We start from the raw sequence: 17,866 nt of genomic DNA on the forward strand, positions 1-17,866 counted from the left end.
GACGTGCCTGGCCTGTGGAGCTGAGCTTGTCAGGAGACTAAGGAATGACTGTTCATTTTGTCCAACATGAGGGTTTACGGTGTTGTAGTGACTTTTCCCAAACGTCGTTTTCTTTTAGTGCGTCAAATGTATTGGAGATTTTATAGGTGAACAACATGGTGTCTGGGATTTGCTTCAAAAGACTCCAGCTGAAAGTAAATAAATAAGCATTTAGGGAGGGCACAGAGGAAACAAACAGATCCCAATCCCGCTTGCCTATTCCTGTTGACAGCTGCAAGCCTGCAAGATGCTGGCTGTTCCAGAGCTGGGCCTGCAGGGGCTGTACATCGGTAAGAGCCTCAGACCATGAGTGTGTGTTTGTGTGTGTGTGCGTGTGTGTGATGTGCAGGGAACCTTGTGAGAGCATGTGTGTGTGCATGGTGGGTCTGTGTGCAGTCCCTGTGTGTGTGTGTGTGTATGTGTGTGCAGGGAACCTCACGTGGGCATGTATGTTTACGGTGGGTCTGTGTGCACAGTCCGTGTGTGTGTGTGTGTGCAGGGAACCCTGTGTGGGCATGTGTGTGCATGGCTGGTCTGTGTGCACAGTCCGTGTGTGTGTGTGTGTGTGTGTGTGTGTGTGTGTGTGATGTGCAGGGAACCCTATGTAGACATGTGTGTGTATGTGTATGTGTGTGTGCAGGGAACCCCATGTGGACATGTGTGTGTATGTGTATGTGTGTGTGCAGGGAACCCCGTGTGGGCATGTGTGTGCATGGCTGGTCTGTGTGCACAGTCTGTGTGTGTGTGATGTGCAGGGAACCCCATGTGGACATGTGTGTGTGTACACCAGGCACATTTGCTCTCAGGCTGTGCATGGGGGTGCAAGGAGAGTCTGGCTCCCAGCACTGGGTTAGGTCTGTTTTGGGCTCCCTGTGAGTGAAGTTGTGTGTGTGGGCACGGGAAGGGAGACCCTGTATGTGTGTGAATGTGTCTACATGCATGTGTGTGTACACAGGACCTGCATGTGGCCGGGTGAGCAGGGAGGGTATACACAAAGCCAAATCCACTTACCTACGCTGGATGTGGCTGTGTTCTGTGTAGCCCTGGCAGGTGTCTGTGCTCAGGCAGTGTGTGTGAGTGTGGAGCGTGCAGGGGTGCATGCACGCATGCCTGTGAGCTGCCCTGGGAGTGGTTCTGGGTTCCTGCAGGGGTGGGAGGCCACAGGCCTCAGGAAGTCCATTCACAAAGACCTGGCGGGCTGGGCCCTTCCTTCCTGCCTCGCTTCCCAGGCTCCAGGCACGGCTGCCTGGCTGCTGAGGCTGGAGCTGGTGAGATACGGCTTAAGCCTGCATGAGTCCTCACTATGTGAGCATTCCCGGCCCTTCGTGGATGTCCCCAGGTTACCCCAAGAGCACAGGGTGCTGGGGTCTGTCCCGGGTCACAAGCGCAGGCCCCAGCCGAGGGAGTACACATGCCTGTTGTGGAGCAGCCTGAAGCCAGGAGATCTGCTGGTGTGTCCACAGATCCTCCCGGCAGATGCCACACCCTGTCCCTGGCCAGCCTTCCTGGGTCCACCCATGGGTCTCAGGGGGTGGGGACCAGCTTTCAGCCCAACCCCATGGTGTCCATCCAAGTAGGCCCTTCCCACCCACCAGGAGTTGCTTGCCCCTCCCAGCCATGCCTGGGACCACTCTCCTTGCTCCCTGCAAAGTTGCAGCCAAGGCTTGGCTGTAAATGCTGGTGTGTGTGTGTGTGTGTGAGAGAGAGAGAGAGAGAGAGAGAGAGAGAGAGAGAGAGAGAGAGAGAGAGAGAGAAAGGGCTACCCCCTTCCCTGTTGATTCCTCCAACCAGGCCACAGCCCTTGTGGGGTGGAGGAGGGGCGCTCTCCCTAGGCCTGATTGGAACCATGTGGCCCAAGTTCAGAACTGCAAAGAGCAGCCACACCTCTGGGCCAGCTGCCCCCTCCCAGGCAGTGAGAGCTGCAGCACTCCACCCCCACCCCAGCGGCCTTCCCAGCCCAGTTCTGCAGCCCTCTCTGGGCCCTTCCCTGCTGTGTGCACAAGGGGGTGCTGGGCAGAGTGGGTCCCCAAACAATATATGGAAAAGGCTGCCCTTCCCCCACACCTATACCCTTGACTTAGCCTAGCAAGGACTAATGGGGGTGTCCTGCCAGTCCCCATCTTAACTGTGCCCTCTCTCCGTAGGTTCCAGTCCAGAGCGGTCACCAGTACCCAGCCCACCCGGCTCCCCAAGAACCCAGGAAAGCTGCGGCATCGCCCCCCTCACACCCTCACAGTCTCCCGTAAGCCTGTAGCAGGGATGGGGAATGGGGACCTGGTGATACAGAGGAGGGGGTGCTGGGCAGGCCAACAGTGAGATGGAGGAGGGACGGAAATGCCCCCTGAATTCTCCAGGCACCTGCCTTCCCAGAGGGCTAGCGTGGGGCAACAGAATGAGGCTGCCCATTCTGACTCCCAGACTTTACTGGCCTGGGATGCCCACAGAGGCCACTGCTGCTGCCTGGCTCAGTGTGTGTCTTCCATCTTCACAGCATTGGCCTCCCATCTCCTGTCAAGCACAGCCCCACCTTAACCTGAGCCCTATCTGGGGGAGAAGAGACACAGTTGAGAAAAAAAAAAAAATCAGTTTGGAACCTTGCAGTTTGAGGTCTCCAGGACATACTCTCCACCCCTCAGGTGCCCTTCCTTGTTGGTTTCCAGGCACCCAGGGAGCCTCAGAGATAGGCCTGCAGGAAGGCAAGGGCCGCCCTACTCTGCACGGATTGCACAGTGGGCACAGAGAGCCAGGAGGCTGAGATACACACAGGCTCGCGGGCACTAAAGCTGCCCCAAGAAGCAAAGTTGCTTGCAACTGGGCCCTGCCTGGAGGCAGGCTGTGAAGATGGTACAAGATGGAGACAGGGCTGAGGCCGGCCAGGCAGAAGGTGGGCAGAGAGCCGGACCTGGGACAGGAGGAGCTGTCTTGACCACCCAAAGGGCCGCTGGCTTTCTTAGCACTTGGCACTAAGAGGTGTCTGAAGCCTGGAGCCTGGAGAGAAAGCCTGGTGGGTGGTTAGGTGCAGGAGGGCCGGGTCGGTCAAGCTCCCACAGCCAGCCCAGGGCAGAGGCTCCCATCTGCATTGGCCTGGGCCTGTGGCTGACCCCCTTCTTGCACTTGCAGAAGCCGGAACCCCGAGCCCTGCAGCCAGCCCCCTTCTCCGTGGTGGTGGCCATCGACTTCGGCACCACATCCAGTGGCTATGCCTTCAGCTTTGCCAGTGACCCCGAGGCCATCCACATGATGAGGTGATGGCGTCTGGGCTGGGAGCTCAGGGAAGGGGTCTACCTACTCCCAGTCCTGTGCATGAGACAGGAGTCTTCCTCAGAGCCTTTTCCACGCACAGGGCAAGCTTCTCTCAAGGGTACAGACAGCTGGGGTCCAGTGGTGTGCCTACCTTCAGAAAGGGAATGGGGGTCCAAAGAATGTCAGAGAGAGCCCTTGCCGGCCGCCCCCCCCCCCCATAGGAACCATGGGCCACATTTATAAAACACAGTAGCAGGCACCTGACGCCTGCGTTTGCCCTTCAGGCGAACCCAGAGGTAGTAACTGATGTTTCCATTTCACAGATAGTAAGACTGAGGCTCGAGGAGGCTGTGGTCAAGGCCACAGAGCCAGCCCTGGAGCCAGTACCCCGGCAGGTTGGAGGGAGGAGGGCATGCAGCCGCTGACTGCAGGGCCCACCCTGTGCCTCTCAGGAAATGGGAGGGTGGGGACCCAGGCGTGGCCCACCAGAAGACCCCGACCTGTTTGCTGCTGACGCCAGAGGGCGCCTTTCACAGCTTCGGCTACACGGCCCGCGATTACTACCACGACCTGGACCCTGAGGAGGCGCGGGACTGGCTCTACTTCGAGAAGTTTAAGATGAAGATCCACAGCGCCACTGTGAGCCCAGTTTCTGCTCCGCACCTGGCTGCAGCCGTGGGGCGGGGCTCGGGCAGAGGGACTTGGGGGTGCTGACGGGTTAGAGGAGGGCTTCAGGCTCGGGGCTAGGGCTGGGGACAGAGCCCAAAGAAGATTGGGGCTCCACAGCGGGGAGACTACAGGTGCTGGGAAGTGGCCTCCAGAAGAGCCGCCCTCCCTTCCCCCGCCAGGATCTCACCTTGAAGACACAGCTGGAGGCGGTGAACGGAAGGAAGATGCCTGCCCTGGAGGTGTTCGCCCACGCTCTGCGCTTCTTCAAGGAGCATGCCCTCCAGGTACCTGCGATTCCTCCTCGCCACCCGGGGGGACCCCAGGTCCTTCTGGTCTCTCTTTGACATCACGCCCCCCACCAATCTGTGCCCTGGATAGCCACTACGGGAGGCCAGGGGTCCTCCTCCCTGGTCTTTGCGTTCCTGTGTGGGTGGAATTCTTCCAGGTTACCTGGTTACTTGAGGGCGGGGAGGAGGGATGTCCAGTACTTACAGCTCTCCGCAGAAGACAAGCCCCCCACTCCAAGCTGGTCCCCTCACAGCTCCCCTCCTGCTTCAGGAGCTGCAGGAGCAGTGCCCCTCCTTGCCCAAGAGGGACGCCGTGCGCTGGGTGCTGACCGTGCCTGCCATCTGGAAGCAGCCAGCCAAGCAATTCATGCGAGAGGCCGCCTACCTGGTGAGCATGCGCGGGCGGATCAGGCACGCTGCTCAGGAGGGGCCCTTACTGGCCATGGGGCTGAAGACCCCCGGCCTTCCCCTGCTGGGAGGCACAGAGGCAGCAGGGTCACAGGGCACAGCCTCAGCCAGCGGAAAGTGTCTTAAGAGAGATTCCCTGGAGGCAGAGCCCGAGATGGGCAGTCTTGGGTGTGTGGCCGGCTGGAGAAGGGTTCTCCGGGGTCGGGGTGAGGGTGGCAGGGCGGTGGCTGAGGTCTGACCCAGCCTGGTCCCACCCTCAGCTGGCGTGGAGGGAGACTTGTAGCAGGAATTGGCCACCAAGAGGCAAGTTCCAGGGACAAGTTGGGGGTTGGAGGCTACTCCCCGTGAGGTGGCTCCCTGTCCAGTAGCGACAGACACAGCAGCGGGCAAGCACCAGGAACATGTGCTTGGCCGGCAGCAGCATGTTAGGGATCCCACTCATGCCCCAACCCTGTGGGTTCCAGAAACTCGGGAGGTCTTGCTGCTACAGAGGCCCAAAGTCTACAGGAAGTGGGATCAGGAGCTGGGACAGTACCTGGCCACAGGGAACAGGAAGGAAGCATGGTCTCTCCCAGAGCCTGGCTCTATCTGTGGGGCCTGCGGAGCCCGCAGTCCCCCATGCCTGTGGGCCAGGCATGACCCAAGAGCCAGGTTGAGTGCCCACCCTGAGCACATGGGCATTCCCCAGCAAGGCTGCCCCACCCATCCACCTGTTGTGTCCCCTGTGTGTTTTCTCCCGTTGCTTCCCTCCACACTGTTCCCTGGCTGTCAGGTCTCCCCCATCCCAAACCCCTCCCGTACCTGGTCCACATCCAAGGAACCCCAACAAGCTACCAAGGACCTCCCAAAGGGATCCCCAGCTCCTGCCGCATGAAACAATGGGGCCCAGGTGTTTTCTCCCTGCCACTCGCCAGTCTGGGTGCCTGGAATTTCACTTGCTTCCTTCCTGCCAGCTCAGATTCCCTGGGAACAGAGAGCCCTCGGGGAGTGGAGCCACCTGTGGCCAGTGTCTGGCACCAGCTGGCCAACCCCGGGTGCTACCCCATCCTGTCCCGTTCCCTCCGATGGCCTGAGCTAACTGCCGAGCTAGCCATCGCATGGCAGGCCGGGGGACCCTCAGTCTCATCTCACTGGGCAGCTCCTTGGCACCCTGGATCATAGGCAGCCTGGTCACAGGGTGGCTGGGAGGCAGCTCCAAGTCTGTGTCTGAGAGGCAGAGTGTGAGTGGGGAGATGGGAACCCCTCACTCTGGTTCCCCACCCTGGGGTGCTGCCTGGTTCTGTCCCGCACCCACCCCCAGGCTGGCTTAGTGTCCCGTGAGGATGCAGACCAACTCCTCATTGCCCTGGAGCCCGAGGCTGCCTCTGTCTACTGCCGCAAGCTACGGCTGCACCAGCTCCTGGACCTGAGCAGCCGGACCCCAGGCAGTGGAGGTGGCGGGCGCCTGGGCGAGCGGCGCTCCATCGACTCCAGCTTCCGGCAGGGTGAGCCACTGCCCAGCATGTCACTGTAGTAAAGGGGCAGAGGGGTGTGGTGCCCAGGAGGGGGAGAGAGACACAGCCCTGTTGGGGGAGCACATAGCCTGAAGGGGCACAGACTCTGACGACAGGCTCAGCCATGCCCTGGTTGGGGGAGATGGGAGACCACGCTCCCCTGGGGGCAGCTGCTTGGAAAGGGACCAACAAATGGAATGTCAGCCCCCAGGCTGAGTCCGATGGGGACCCCACTTTGTGGTCCCCCTGACATCAGTCCCAGATCCTGCTGCCAGGAGGAGGCACTCATGCCCCGGATAGCTGTGGGCAATTGTGGTCCCCTCCTGGACACCTCCTCCCATGATAGGCTCCCCAAAATACCCCCTCGGGCTGCTCCCACCCCCCAGCTCCTCCAAAACCTCTTAAGCATGATTTTGCCCAGGCCAGGGCTCTCTTGGGGAATAAAGGAGAGCACTGGGTACAGAAAGCCTTGTCCCAGCTGGTGGACCCAGCACCTGGGAGTCCTTCCCCTGGGCTCCTCTGCTCCCTCACGGCTCAGCATCGTCCTCTCCCGTGCAGGAGCAGGAGGACCTCCAGGTCCTCTTGAGGGGCCTTGGTGAGAGAACAGGGTTTGCCTGTGGTGGGCCCTAATCTTACTCTCCTGCAAGCCCTTAACCTAACCGTGCCCTTTCCCAGCCCGTGAGCAGCTGCGGAGGTCCCGCCACAGCCGCACGTTCCTGGTGGAGTCGGGAGTCGGAGAGCTGTGGGCAGAGATGCAAGCAGGTGAGGGCCGGGGGATGGGGTGTTTTCTTGACCCCCTCAAGTGCGGTATACTGAGAGCATGGGGGAGGAAGGTCTTTGTCCGGTGGAACCTCGCTTCAGCGCCTGCCTAACTTTCCTGCTCCAGCAATGCTCCGCAGGTCACCTCCTCACACCCCCTCAGTAGGTAGGGTAGGGATGGAGGCTAGGCGAGGCAGGCCCCAAAGGTGTGTCCATGCTTGTGGCCACAGGAGACCGCTACGTGGTGGCCGACTGCGGGGGCGGCACCGTGGACCTCACCGTGCACCAGCTGGAGCAGCCGCATGGCACTCTGAAGGAGCTGTACAAAGCGTCTGGTGAGTGGCCCAGCACCCAGTGCGCCCCTCAGCACCCAGGCCCCTGAATGAACGGCGGGCACTGACGTTGCCCTTCTACCTGCTGTCACTCCCCAGGCGGCCCCTACGGCGCGGTGGGCGTGGACCTGGCCTTCGAGCAGCTGCTGTGCCGCATCTTCGGCGAAGACTTCATCGCCACCTTCAAACGGCAGCGGCCTGCAGCCTGGGTGGATCTGACCATCGCTTTCGAGGCCCGCAAACGCACAGCGGGTCCGCACCGCTCGGGGGCGCTCAACATCTCGCTGCCCTTCTCTTTCATTGACTTCTACCGCAAGCAGCGAGGCCACAACGTGGAGACAGCCCTGCGCAGAAGCAGGTGTGGCCCGGGCAGGAATGTCTTGGGTCCCTGTGGGTGGCAGGTCCATGCACAGACCGTGCCAGGATTCACCCCAGGAATACACAGTCCGAACTAAGGCTGGAGGGTGGGGTAAGGGGCTCATGGAGCCTGGGAGAGGGCCACTGCACATGCCCCTGCCAGCTGTTGCTCCCTGGTTCACTCTGGGAACCTCAGGTCAGAGCTGAAGCAGCAGCCTGGCAGCTAAAGTCCCTGGGACAAGAGGCAGCGTCCAGCTCATCCTCCATTGCCATGCAACTTGTGGGCAGTGCCTCAGGGCACACCAGCCTGGTGGCAGGGCAGGGAATGGGGTAAGCAGCTGGGCCCTGCCACATGCTCCTATGGCCCCTTTCTGCAGCGTGAACTTCGTGAAGTGGTCCTCACAGGGGATGCTCCGGATGTCTTGTGAGGCCATGAACGAACTCTTCCAGCCCACCGTCAGCGGCATCATCCAGCACATAGGTGAGCTGTGAGCTGCAGGGTCGGAGTGAGGAGAGCTGGGAGCGGTGGGGAGGGTGTGTGATGTCTGGTCCTGTTGTGCCACAGAACCTGTGGCGTCTTGCTTCTCTGATTTGTAGAATAGGGTGGTGGGATTGGGTTCACGGGTCTTGTCCACAGAATGCATCCGACATCTGCGTGGTTCCGTGCCCATACATACTCTGCCGCCTCCACGCAGCGGTTCCCCCACCGCTGTGGCCTCAGCATTTCTCTCTCCCCCTCCACCCTGCAGAGGCGCTTCTTGCACGACCCGAGGTGCAGGGCGTGAAGCTGCTGTTCCTGGTGGGTGGCTTCGCCGAATCGGCTGTGTTGCAACAAGCCGTGCAGGCGTCGCTGGGTGCCCGCGGCCTGCGCGTCGTGGTCCCGCACGACGTGGGCCTCACCATCCTCAAGGGCGCCGTGCTCTTCGGCCAGGCGCCAGGTGTGGTGCGGGTACGCCGCTCGCCGCTGACCTACGGCGTGGGCGTGCTCAACCGCTTCGTGGCCGGGCGCCACCCTCCCGACAAGCTGCTGGTTCGCGACGGCCGCCGCTGGTGCACCGATGTCTTCGAGCGCTTCGTGGCCGCCGAGCAGTCGGTGGCCCTGGGGGAGGAGGTGCGGCGCAGCTACTGCCCCGCGCGGCCGGGCCAGCGGCGCGTGCTCATCAATCTGTACTGCTGCGCGGCAGAGGACGCGAACTTCATCACCGACCCCGGCGTGCGCAAGTGCGGCGCTCTCAGCCTGGAGCTTGAGCCCGCCGACGATGGCGCCGGCGCGCCCCCCGGCCGCCGCGAGATCCGTGCTGCCATGCAGTTTGGCGACACTGAGATCAAGGTCACCGCCGTGGATGTCAGCACCAACCGCTCGGTGCGCGCTGCCATCGACTTTCTGTCCAACTGAGTGCGTGTCTGGAGGATCCTGGCCCCAGCGCCAGCCTGCCCTTCCCGGGTCCCGAGGACTGCGGAATGGGGTGGAGCTAAGGAACTGTAGTCCTTATCTGTATCCCCACCAGCCCCAGGAGAGATGTCTTTGGAGGGCGGGTGGGTCGGAACTATCCAGAGACTGGCTTTAGGATTGGGCTCTGGCCCGACCAAGGACTGCGGTGGGCAGGGAGACTGAGGAGAGGTTTCCAAGAGGCCCACGCAGCCCGGCAAGGAGCCTGTGGCCTGGAGACCAACTGGACTCTGGGGCGGGAGAAGCAGGTGGCTTGGGAGGCAGAGAACCAGCAAAGCAGGCTGCTGGAGGCAGGAAGGGAGGCTGTGCAGGGCTGCGTGCATGGCCCACCTCACCAACAGCAGGCCCAATACACAACATACTGTGCTAAGGCCAAGTGGCTGGAGGCAGGCACTAGAGGGACAGCTGTATGCACTGGCTGTGTACTGATGGCACAGCTCAAGTGGGGAGGGAGGGGGGAGGTTGTGATGAAGGCAGTTGGGAGGGGCTTGGGTAGCATATTGGGGGATTTTGCTGAGACTAGTCACCCACTGGGGAAGGTGCCTAGGGCAGCCCACCAGTAATCTAAGGTGCTGCAGAAGTCAGGACCAGGTATGGAGCACAGAGGGAGTGGGGAACCTGCACATTGAGCCCAGTCCAGCCATGGCTGGGACACTGACCACTGGGGACCTCAGACTCTACCAGTGTTAAATGTCAGGCACCAGCCCCACTGCCAGTGAGCCCCAAGGTGGCAATAAAGCATTATTGTTCCAGGAAAGCCAAGCCTTGCAGAGCCCCACGCAGGGGAGCCCACCAGTGGAGAGGTCTAGGGCATGGGGGTTGGGAGGAAACTGCCAGGAGCAGGTGCTGTGGTCTCCTGGGCAAGCTCTGTAGACACTACCCCACACAGCAGTCCTGCCTCCTGTAAGGATGGCCCTGCCCATGGGCATCCAGCTTTGGAGGACTGGCAGTGTCAGGAACCCAAGAAGGAACAGTCGGCCAGACCTCTGGTATCCACTGGAAGTTTTATTTCTTTACAGTTCTATCCCAACCAGTCATTTAAAAATCAAATAGCACAGACCTGAGGGGTGGGGTTGGAGTCTGCACCTCCCTACTCCTCACCCGGGGAAGCACGGGGGAGAGTAGCAAAGGTGGCTAAAGCAAGGTGGTGGCAGCAGCAGCAGCGGTGGGGCCATGTCACAGAGCCAGCTCCGTCTTTAACCCAGACCCTGGCTGGGGTAGGGAATGGGTAGGACCCACCCCAGGCCCCTACTTCCCTCCTCAGATAGCCTCCCATGGGGGCTCAACCCAATGCTTCTGGCAGGAGACTGAGGCACATGGAGGAAGTGGGAGAGGAGGTCATGGGAGGGGCAGGGTGGTGGCACGAATGAAGGCAGAGGTGAGCAGTATGGGCAAGGCCTGGCATCGGAGGCCCCTGGATGCTCCACCCCTCCCCCCCCCCATGCCCATCCCGGGGAGGAGGGGGGACGCCACACCATTGCGCAGCATGTCGGGAGCCAAGGTGGGGTTAAGGCGGAAGGCCCCGAGAGGACAGGACCGGGGCATCAGTCGAAGCCATGCCAGTCACTGTGTTCTGAGTCGTATTCAAGCTCAGCGCCCACACATTTGACACCGTCCAGCAGCATGGGCGTGCCGTGGTGCCGGTCTGCAAGGTAAGGGTGCAGAGTCAGGCCCTGCTGGACTCTGACCCCAGGGCCCTTCCCTGGGGGACAGGCTGGGAGGAAGGAGTTGCCCAGAGTCACATCAGGGCCCCTTCTCAGACACCTTCAGGATCAGGACAAGCTCTAGCCAAGCTCTCACCCATGACTCGCGCCTGCACCGTCACTCGCACGTAGGTGCCGGCCCCTCCTTCGCAGGCCAGCAGCATCTCCTCCTTGAGCACGCCCTCCTTGTGTGCCGAGTACTCACACTTGACGCTGTAACCTGCCCAGGGGCGTGGGCCACTGTCAGCACCTCCCTGACTCCCAGAGCCACTCCACCCCCAGCAAACCACAAGAAAGGTCCAGAAAGTCTTCTGCAATCTACAAGAGCCCCCACCCCCACCCCCAGTGTGGCCCACACGAGCCCCCAGAACCCCCAATGTGGCCCACACAAGCCCCCAGAACCCCCGGTGTGGCCCACACAAGCCCCCAGAACCCCCGGTGTGGCCCACACGAGTTCCCAGCCCCCACCCCCAGTGTGGCTCCAAGGTACTCCAGCTTCCAGCAGACCCTTCACTCCTCAAAAGCAGGCAGCCAGGCAGAAGGGGTGATGGGGAAGAGGAGGGGTGCCAAGGCAGGCTGGCACGCTCTAAGTACATCAGGCTGTGAGAGGCTCTGGCCCAAAAGGTCTCCATCTGCTGAAGGGCCAGCTCTCTAGCCAGGGCAGGGGACAGCAGCCGAGACCCTGTCACCCTAGCCTCGAGCAGGCCAGGCCGGGACATGGATGCGGCCTGAAGGCAGCAGGCAGATTGTGAGCAGCAGCCTGGCAGAACCCAGGCCCCGGGCAGGTGGTGTTCTCACAGCCCCACGGGTCTTCCCTTGGTTAGGCAGGAGGGGAGGGCGTCTGAGACGGGGGACCGGCAAGGCACCCCTACTGCAAGCACACAGGGGTACCATGTCCCTGACATACTGAGCTGCCAGTTCCCTGTGTTCTCATTCCCACTCTATCCCTCCAGCAGCCTGGAAAGCAGACGCACCTTCTGGGACAGACAGAACGCTGAGCAGCCGGAGGTGCAAGCTGGGCACAGGTGCCTCGCCAACATCCTTGCTTAGTCTGTGCACTGGGGGAAGGGTAAAGGTGATCTCGTACCTGTGCAGAATCTTCAGGAAGCCAACCTGCAGCAGGAGGGATGGGTGGGGGAAGCACCTTCAGCCACTGTTCCTGCCAGGGCCCAGCCAGGGTGTGTATCTGGCACTGCTGCCCTGGGGAACCCGGGAGCCCCCCTCCCTCCATCACCTCAGGCTGCAGGGTTCTAGGCCTGGGACAGAGCCCCTTCCACCAAGGACTCAGCCCTGCAGGCCCTGTAGCCTCCGTGGACCATCTTTCAACATGGAAATGACTGGCTGGGGACCACACAGCACAGCCAGGGTAAAGTCACCCTGGACCTACCGGCCTTCCTGCTGTGCCCAACACAGAGCAAGGCTCTTGCCACTGGCTGCATGGAGATGCTCCCAGTCCTGGACCCAGGTGAGCTGCCTGCCCGGATCAGGCCACACAGCATGGGACAAGGGGTGCACCAGAAGCAGGAAGACAGACATTGCAGCAGCTATGTCAACCACAGCAAGCCCATGGGCCTGGCAACCCCTCTGAGCCCAGCACACACCTGGATGCCCACCCAGAGGCTCACTGTGTCCAACAGCCCGGTACCCCTAGAGCCCAGCACACTGGTTGCCCCCACAAAGGCTCACTGTATCTAACAGTTTGACACCCCCACTGAGGCCAGCGCACATCTGGACACCCACCTAGAGGCTCACTGCATCCAATGGCCTCCACTCAAGCTCTGAGAGATTTCTGTTGTTGGCATCCAGTGCTTGGCACCCAGTGCCCTCTGGACCCGATGCTGCCTTTGGAAACTGCAATGGTGAGGGGGACTGCAAGCCTGTGGCTCCTGAGCAGTGCTGGACAGAGTGCCAGTCCCGTAGGCACAGTGCATCGTGTACCCCCGGTGCCTGTGGGCCTGCAGCCCTGCCCCTGGAGGCCAGCTGGGACTGTCAGGCTCTTGATGAGCCTGGAATGATGTCCTGCCATGGTTGCACCTGCCCTCTGTTGACCCTGTGACCACTGGACCACTTGGCAAAATTTTCCAGGGGAAATACTCAGAGATGTACAAAACAATACTCCTAACTGCCCTGTTTATAACAGTGAGAAAACAGACATGGCCGGAACACCCAGGCATGCGGAACCAGCTAAGTCAACGGAGATATGCATAATGGAACGCCAGGCAGTTGTCAAAGCCCATGGAAAACTATCCACTGACACAAGCCAGCTTGTCTCGTGTGAGGCCAGCTTTCTGGGGTTGACCACAAGGCCTTGGAAAACACTTGGAATAACGCATGTCAAAATGTTAGTCCCGGTTCATTCTGAACAGTACAACTGTGGATTCTTTCAAATCTCTTCCTCTTTTTCTCTATGTTCCATTTTTTTTCTTTAGTAGACAGGATGGATTTGGCAAAGGTAAAGAGCTTGTTTTTTTTCCTGCTCGCGCCTTTGCTCCTTTGGGGAGGTTGTTGGCGGAAGCAGACAAGCAGGACAGCTGAGCCCCACCTCTGCTGGGTCCCTCAGCTGAAACTGGCCCCGCAGGCAGCGGGTTGCTGCACAGCGCGGCGCCCAGGCAGCCAGCCCCTCACACCATCCTGCTCCTTCCAGAGCACTGTGGGTCAGGCACAGCCTGGCCGTGGGAGGAGCCACACAGCCACCCGCCAGGGTAAAGTCAGGAGGAGAGCCCAGATAGGTGGGAGATCAAGCCAGGAAGGGGAGCAAGTGCCACACCCGTTACCACAGCCTAGCTACACACCTGAACCACACATGGGTTCCTCCCTCCTCCCAGCAGGGTGTGGGTGGGAGCTGTCTCACAGCATGGGCTTGTCCCTCCTCCCAGCAGGGTGTGGGTGGGAGCTGTCTCACAGCAGTGGGGAAGCAGGCAGTCCTTGCCAGCTCAAGCCTGTCCCCGGGGAAGACTGGTGCCCAGAGTGGGGAGTGTGATGAGGCCACAGGGGGTTCAGCCCAGAGGGATTACAGCTAAGCCCTCAGGAGTGGATTAGTGAGAGCCTCACCCCTCCCCTGTGGTCTGGGCCCCCACACCTGCTCCAGTGGAATGCCATCCCCAACAGGGTCATGGGGCCAGAAGACCTTTGCTGTAGTTAAACAGAAATCGGCACCATGACCTTGGACTGCCCAAACAGTGGGCCCATCCCTGTGGCACCACCACGAGGCCTGTCCCACAGTGCTGTCCAGGTGAGGCCAAGGATAGCATGACTCTGGCCACTTTGATCTACATGCAGGAATCTCATTAAACCGTCACCACTTCCCATCTGACAGTTGAGGAAAACCAAGGTTTAGGGAGGGGCTGAGAGGTGCTGACCAATCGTCCTCCTGGAGGAGAGGTCAGGCAGGCCCAGGAAGGCAGGAGGAGGAGGGACGAAGGCTGCTGAGACACAGCAGGCTGTACCTTGACCAGGAAGCTGCTGTCACTCTCCTGGGTGACCATGACCACTGAGTCATGCAGCTTCTCATCAAAGTGTACATGGCTCTGGGAGCCTTCCGCATCATGGCCTGCTGCGAAGCGGATACTCCGGACTCGGGCCTTGTTGCCTAGGAAGAGCGGAAGAGCAGAAGAGCGTCCAGGGGCTGCCGGCTCCCTCTGCCCCCCGCCCCCGCCTGTCAGCAGCTGGCTGGGCTCCCTTCAGGGCCAGGTGCACGCAGGGCATCACGAGGCTGCAGTCCCCACCCCACACCCTGGGCCCAAGAAATGCCACACTCCAGATAGGTGGGGGTCTCAGGGATTGGCTAACGTGAGCCCACACTTGGGGACCTTGGAGGCAGGGAGGGAGAGAGAGAGACAGTCCTCCATTCCCGCTGTGGCACATATGGGCAGAGTCCCCACCCCTCACACCCTCTCCCAGCTCTGTCCCTCTGCTTGGCCCTCCCAATGACTGCAGAAGAGGGCTGGGGAAGGCAAGGGTAGAAGAGTGCCAGGGGACCAGCCTGAGGAGGAGAGAAGGACAGAGGGTGAGAAAGCACACTCCGCCCACCCAGGGGAGGCTGTGGCCATGGCTGGACGCCACTGAGGATGGCCGCCAAGAAGGAGAGCCCAGGGGCCCTGTGCCCTGACCACCCCATCCCCCACCTAGGAAGGGAGAGCCCAGAGGCCCTGAGCCCCATCCATCCTCACCCTCTCCCCTCAGCTGACCTCCAGTTGCCTGGGGCTCTCCAGGGACACACAGGGCAGAGCTGAGGGCAGGCGCCCAAGGATACTTGCTGAGAAAGGCCAAGTGTGTGTCCCTAGCCTTCCCTGAGCTTCCAGGCCTGGGCCTCCCAAGAGCCCTGCCCGTAGTTCTTGATGTCACCAGCAGAGTCAGGAGGCTGTGTGCAGGCTTTGGTCTAAGTCCTCAGACATTCTGCTGAGGCCCAGGGGGCCAGCGTGACACACCCAGAGCCCTGTGGAGCACCCCCAGACACAACCCCTAAATCCTACCAGGTCACCTTTAGTTCTTTGGACTCTAAGTTCACCCCAGCTCCTGCAGTGGGACACAGTTACGGGAACACACATTGCCAGCCAGCATGCCAAGGAAGCATAGAGGTGCCCGCTGGGGGTTGAGGAAGCCCTGGGACCCAACAGACACTGGCATACTGCACACCCTGCCTCCCCACCACCCCCTGCCAGGCCCGGGAGGCACTCACCCTTATTGGCTGCAGCCATGGACGCCCTCACTGTCGTGGGCGGAGACACACACTCCTGCCTCCTCCAACGGCCCTCCAGCTCAGCAGCCTCCCATGCTCCAGGGACACCAGCAGGAGCCTGGGGAACAGAAGAGAGGGTCGGCTGTGGGCCGGGCCTGGGGTTGGGCAAAAGCAGGGAATCGCACAAGGTCTCTGCTTCATTCCATTCCCCAACCCTTCTGATCCAGGGCCCTAGGGCTGCATTGCTCCGGGGCAGCTTCTGGATGCTGGTGGTGCCAGCAAAGAGCTCCCGGGCCCAGCCACCCGAGGTTTGCGGCAAGGGCAGCCTACCAAGGGGAGGCCTGGACTGGACCACCCTAGGGGCGGTCAGCTGGGTGCTGAGGGCCACGCTCTTCAGGGCACATGGCCAATGTAGCAGGCGTGGATCCAACTCAACAGCCTGCAGTGTGCAGGGCCAGTACAGGGCCCAGGGAAGACAAGCAGGTCCTCAGGGGTTCCCTTCCTGAGAGCAGCAAGGGCAGAGATGCCAAACCATCGGAGGCCGCCACCCAGCCCCCGGCCTCTGCTCCCAGAGGGCCACCCAGGGACTGTGCCCACTCAACTGTGAGCGTGACTGACAGGGACAGGCAGAATCCACAAACCAGAGCAGTGCACAAGGATTATAAAGAAGCGGAAGCAAAACAAAGCAAGCAACCACTCCCGTGTCACCACCGACGACAGTGCAACATCCTCACTCTCTTCCCTTAAACCAGCCGTTAGAAGCAAACAATCCAGCTCGCCTCTAGGCCTGGAACAGAGGAAACATCAAATGCTAAGTCACTTGGCTCCTCCCGAAGGGTGGTGGCAGGGACCCGCAGTGAGGCTGAGCTACGGGGGAAGGCTGAGGAGGAGCAGGTGCCACGGGCAGGTAACCAGCTATGTTTTTCATTTCCACTGATTTCCATGTTACCTGGAAGGCAGAGGGAGCCTTCACTTGTTGGTTCAGCCCCTAAACACCCATAATAGTGGGGGCTGGGCCAAGCCAAAGCCAAGAGTTAGGAACATGTCAGGGCCATCAGCTGCTGCCTCCCAGGGCAGGAAACTGGACTGGGAGTGGAGCTGCTCCTTGAACCTAGGACCTCTGATACACGGGTGTCCCAAACAGCACACGACTGCTGATCAGGGGTGAGCGGCAGGGCAAGGTGGCGGCACCCAGCCTCTCACTGCCCATCTCCCTACTTTCAGGGGGGGACCTGACCCACAGACGCCTGCTGGCATGGAGCAGCCCAAAGTCACAGATACGCTGACCAGAGCTTCCTGCCCACGATGCTCAACCTGGATCTAACGGGGCCTTGAGCTGCAAGAAACACAGACTGATGGAACCAATTCAATGACTGAAAAAGAGCAGGAAGACAAACCCAGAGGGCAGGGGACTCTACAGGACGGCTGACCTGCTTTCTCAAACTGCGAGAAAAAGATAAAACAGGGAGAGGCCTAGAGATTGTTCTAGATACAGAAGCAGCAAACCACAGCCTGTTGTTAGCGAAGTTTACGGGGACACAGCCTGTGCTCATCCACAGGTTGCTGGTGGCTGCTTTTGTGCCAGCCTCATAGGCTGGCCATTCCTGAGTTGAGTCTGAGCCTCTGGCCCACCCAGGCCTCTTTCTAGAAAACAGGAGTAGCCGGGGCCAGACTAATCCTAGGTGAATATCCCTGTAAAAGGCCGGCTGACTTGGGCCCGGCGCAATAGCATAGTGGTTAAAGTCTTCATCTTGCACATGCCAGGATCCCATATGGTCTCCGGTTCTAATACCGGCAGCCCCATTTCCCTTCCAGCTCCCTGCATGTGGCCTGGGAAAGCAGTTGTGGATGGCCCAATGCCTCGGAATCCTGCATCCGTGTGGGAGACCTGGAAGAGGCTCCTGGCTTTGGATTGGCTCAATTCCAGCCACTGCGCTCAGTTGGGGAGTGAACCATCGGACAGAAGATCTTCCTCTCTGTCTCTCTGTATATCTGCTTATCCAGTAAAAAAATAAATAAATCTTTAAAAAAAAAAAAAAGGCTGACTGGCTGTCAGGTTTCCTTACAGACAGCAGGGAGAGCCACTGTTGTACTCAGGTTTTGAGATCCCCAGAAATCATTAAGAGTCTGAAGTTGATGCAAACATAAGGGCGGTTTATTCATGCTAGCCTGGACTCCCAGCTGCCTCCAGTCCCGCTGGACTGGGGGAGGGCAAGAGCAGCCACAGCAGCCCCAAGGTTGGACAGCACAGGGTTTTTATACACCTCAATTCCACACACTGTGGAGTCGTGATTGGTCAGCTTAACTGTTAACTTTTAAAAAGAGCGAGTTGGCAGACTTCTAATGGCGTGTTAGAAGCAACTTTCAAATACTACAAACGAGTGGGCTGTGGGTAGTGAGCAAGCCTTATCCAAAAAGCACACCAGGGCCTCCTTCCTGAGGAGTGCT

At 60.3% G+C, this 17,866-nt stretch overlaps 2 protein-coding genes across 5 annotated transcripts; one reads left to right on the forward strand and one right to left on the reverse strand.

Moving 5' to 3' along the window:
- Positions 1-271: 271 nt before the first annotated feature.
- HSPA12B (heat shock protein family A (Hsp70) member 12B) lies at positions 272-9,347 on the forward strand. Of its 4 annotated transcripts, none has more exons than XM_040981213.1 (12): positions 272-329; positions 2,184-2,281; positions 3,160-3,284; positions 3,735-3,921; positions 4,131-4,235; positions 4,510-4,626; positions 5,947-6,130; positions 6,815-6,901; positions 7,129-7,233; positions 7,330-7,588; positions 7,965-8,068; positions 8,337-9,347. In XM_040981213.1, the coding sequence occupies exons 1-12, from the start codon at positions 287-289 to the stop codon at positions 8,981-8,983; spliced, it is 2,061 nt and encodes a 686-aa protein (XP_040837147.1). In that variant the 5' UTR covers positions 272-286; the 3' UTR covers positions 8,984-9,347. The 4 variants fall into 4 exon arrangements, with proteins under 4 accessions (XP_040837147.1, XP_040837149.1, XP_040837150.1 ...); XM_040981215.1 differs by having other exon boundaries at positions 4,513-4,626; XM_040981216.1 differs by lacking the exon at positions 2,184-2,281 and having other exon boundaries at positions 278-329.
- A 682-nt stretch (positions 9,348-10,029) lies between these two features.
- CUNH20orf27 (chromosome unknown C20orf27 homolog) lies at positions 10,030-16,443 on the reverse strand. The gene is made up of 6 exons (XM_040981006.1): positions 16,021-16,443; positions 15,419-15,536; positions 14,187-14,329; positions 11,715-11,853; positions 10,838-10,960; positions 10,030-10,682 (listed from the first exon to the last, which is right to left on the reverse strand). Exons 2-6 carry the CDS (start codon positions 15,435-15,437, stop codon positions 10,582-10,584), a joined length of 525 nt encoding a protein of 174 aa, XP_040836940.1. The 5' UTR covers positions 15,438-15,536; positions 16,021-16,443; the 3' UTR covers positions 10,030-10,581.
- Between the last annotated feature and the right edge of the window lie 1,423 nt (positions 16,444-17,866).

This window comes from Ochotona curzoniae, unplaced genomic scaffold, assembly GCF_017591425.1.
Source record: "Ochotona curzoniae isolate NIBS_2020 unplaced genomic scaffold, NIBS_Ocur_1.0 contig_3520, whole genome shotgun sequence".
Taxonomy (NCBI): domain Eukaryota; kingdom Metazoa; phylum Chordata; class Mammalia; order Lagomorpha; family Ochotonidae; genus Ochotona; species Ochotona curzoniae.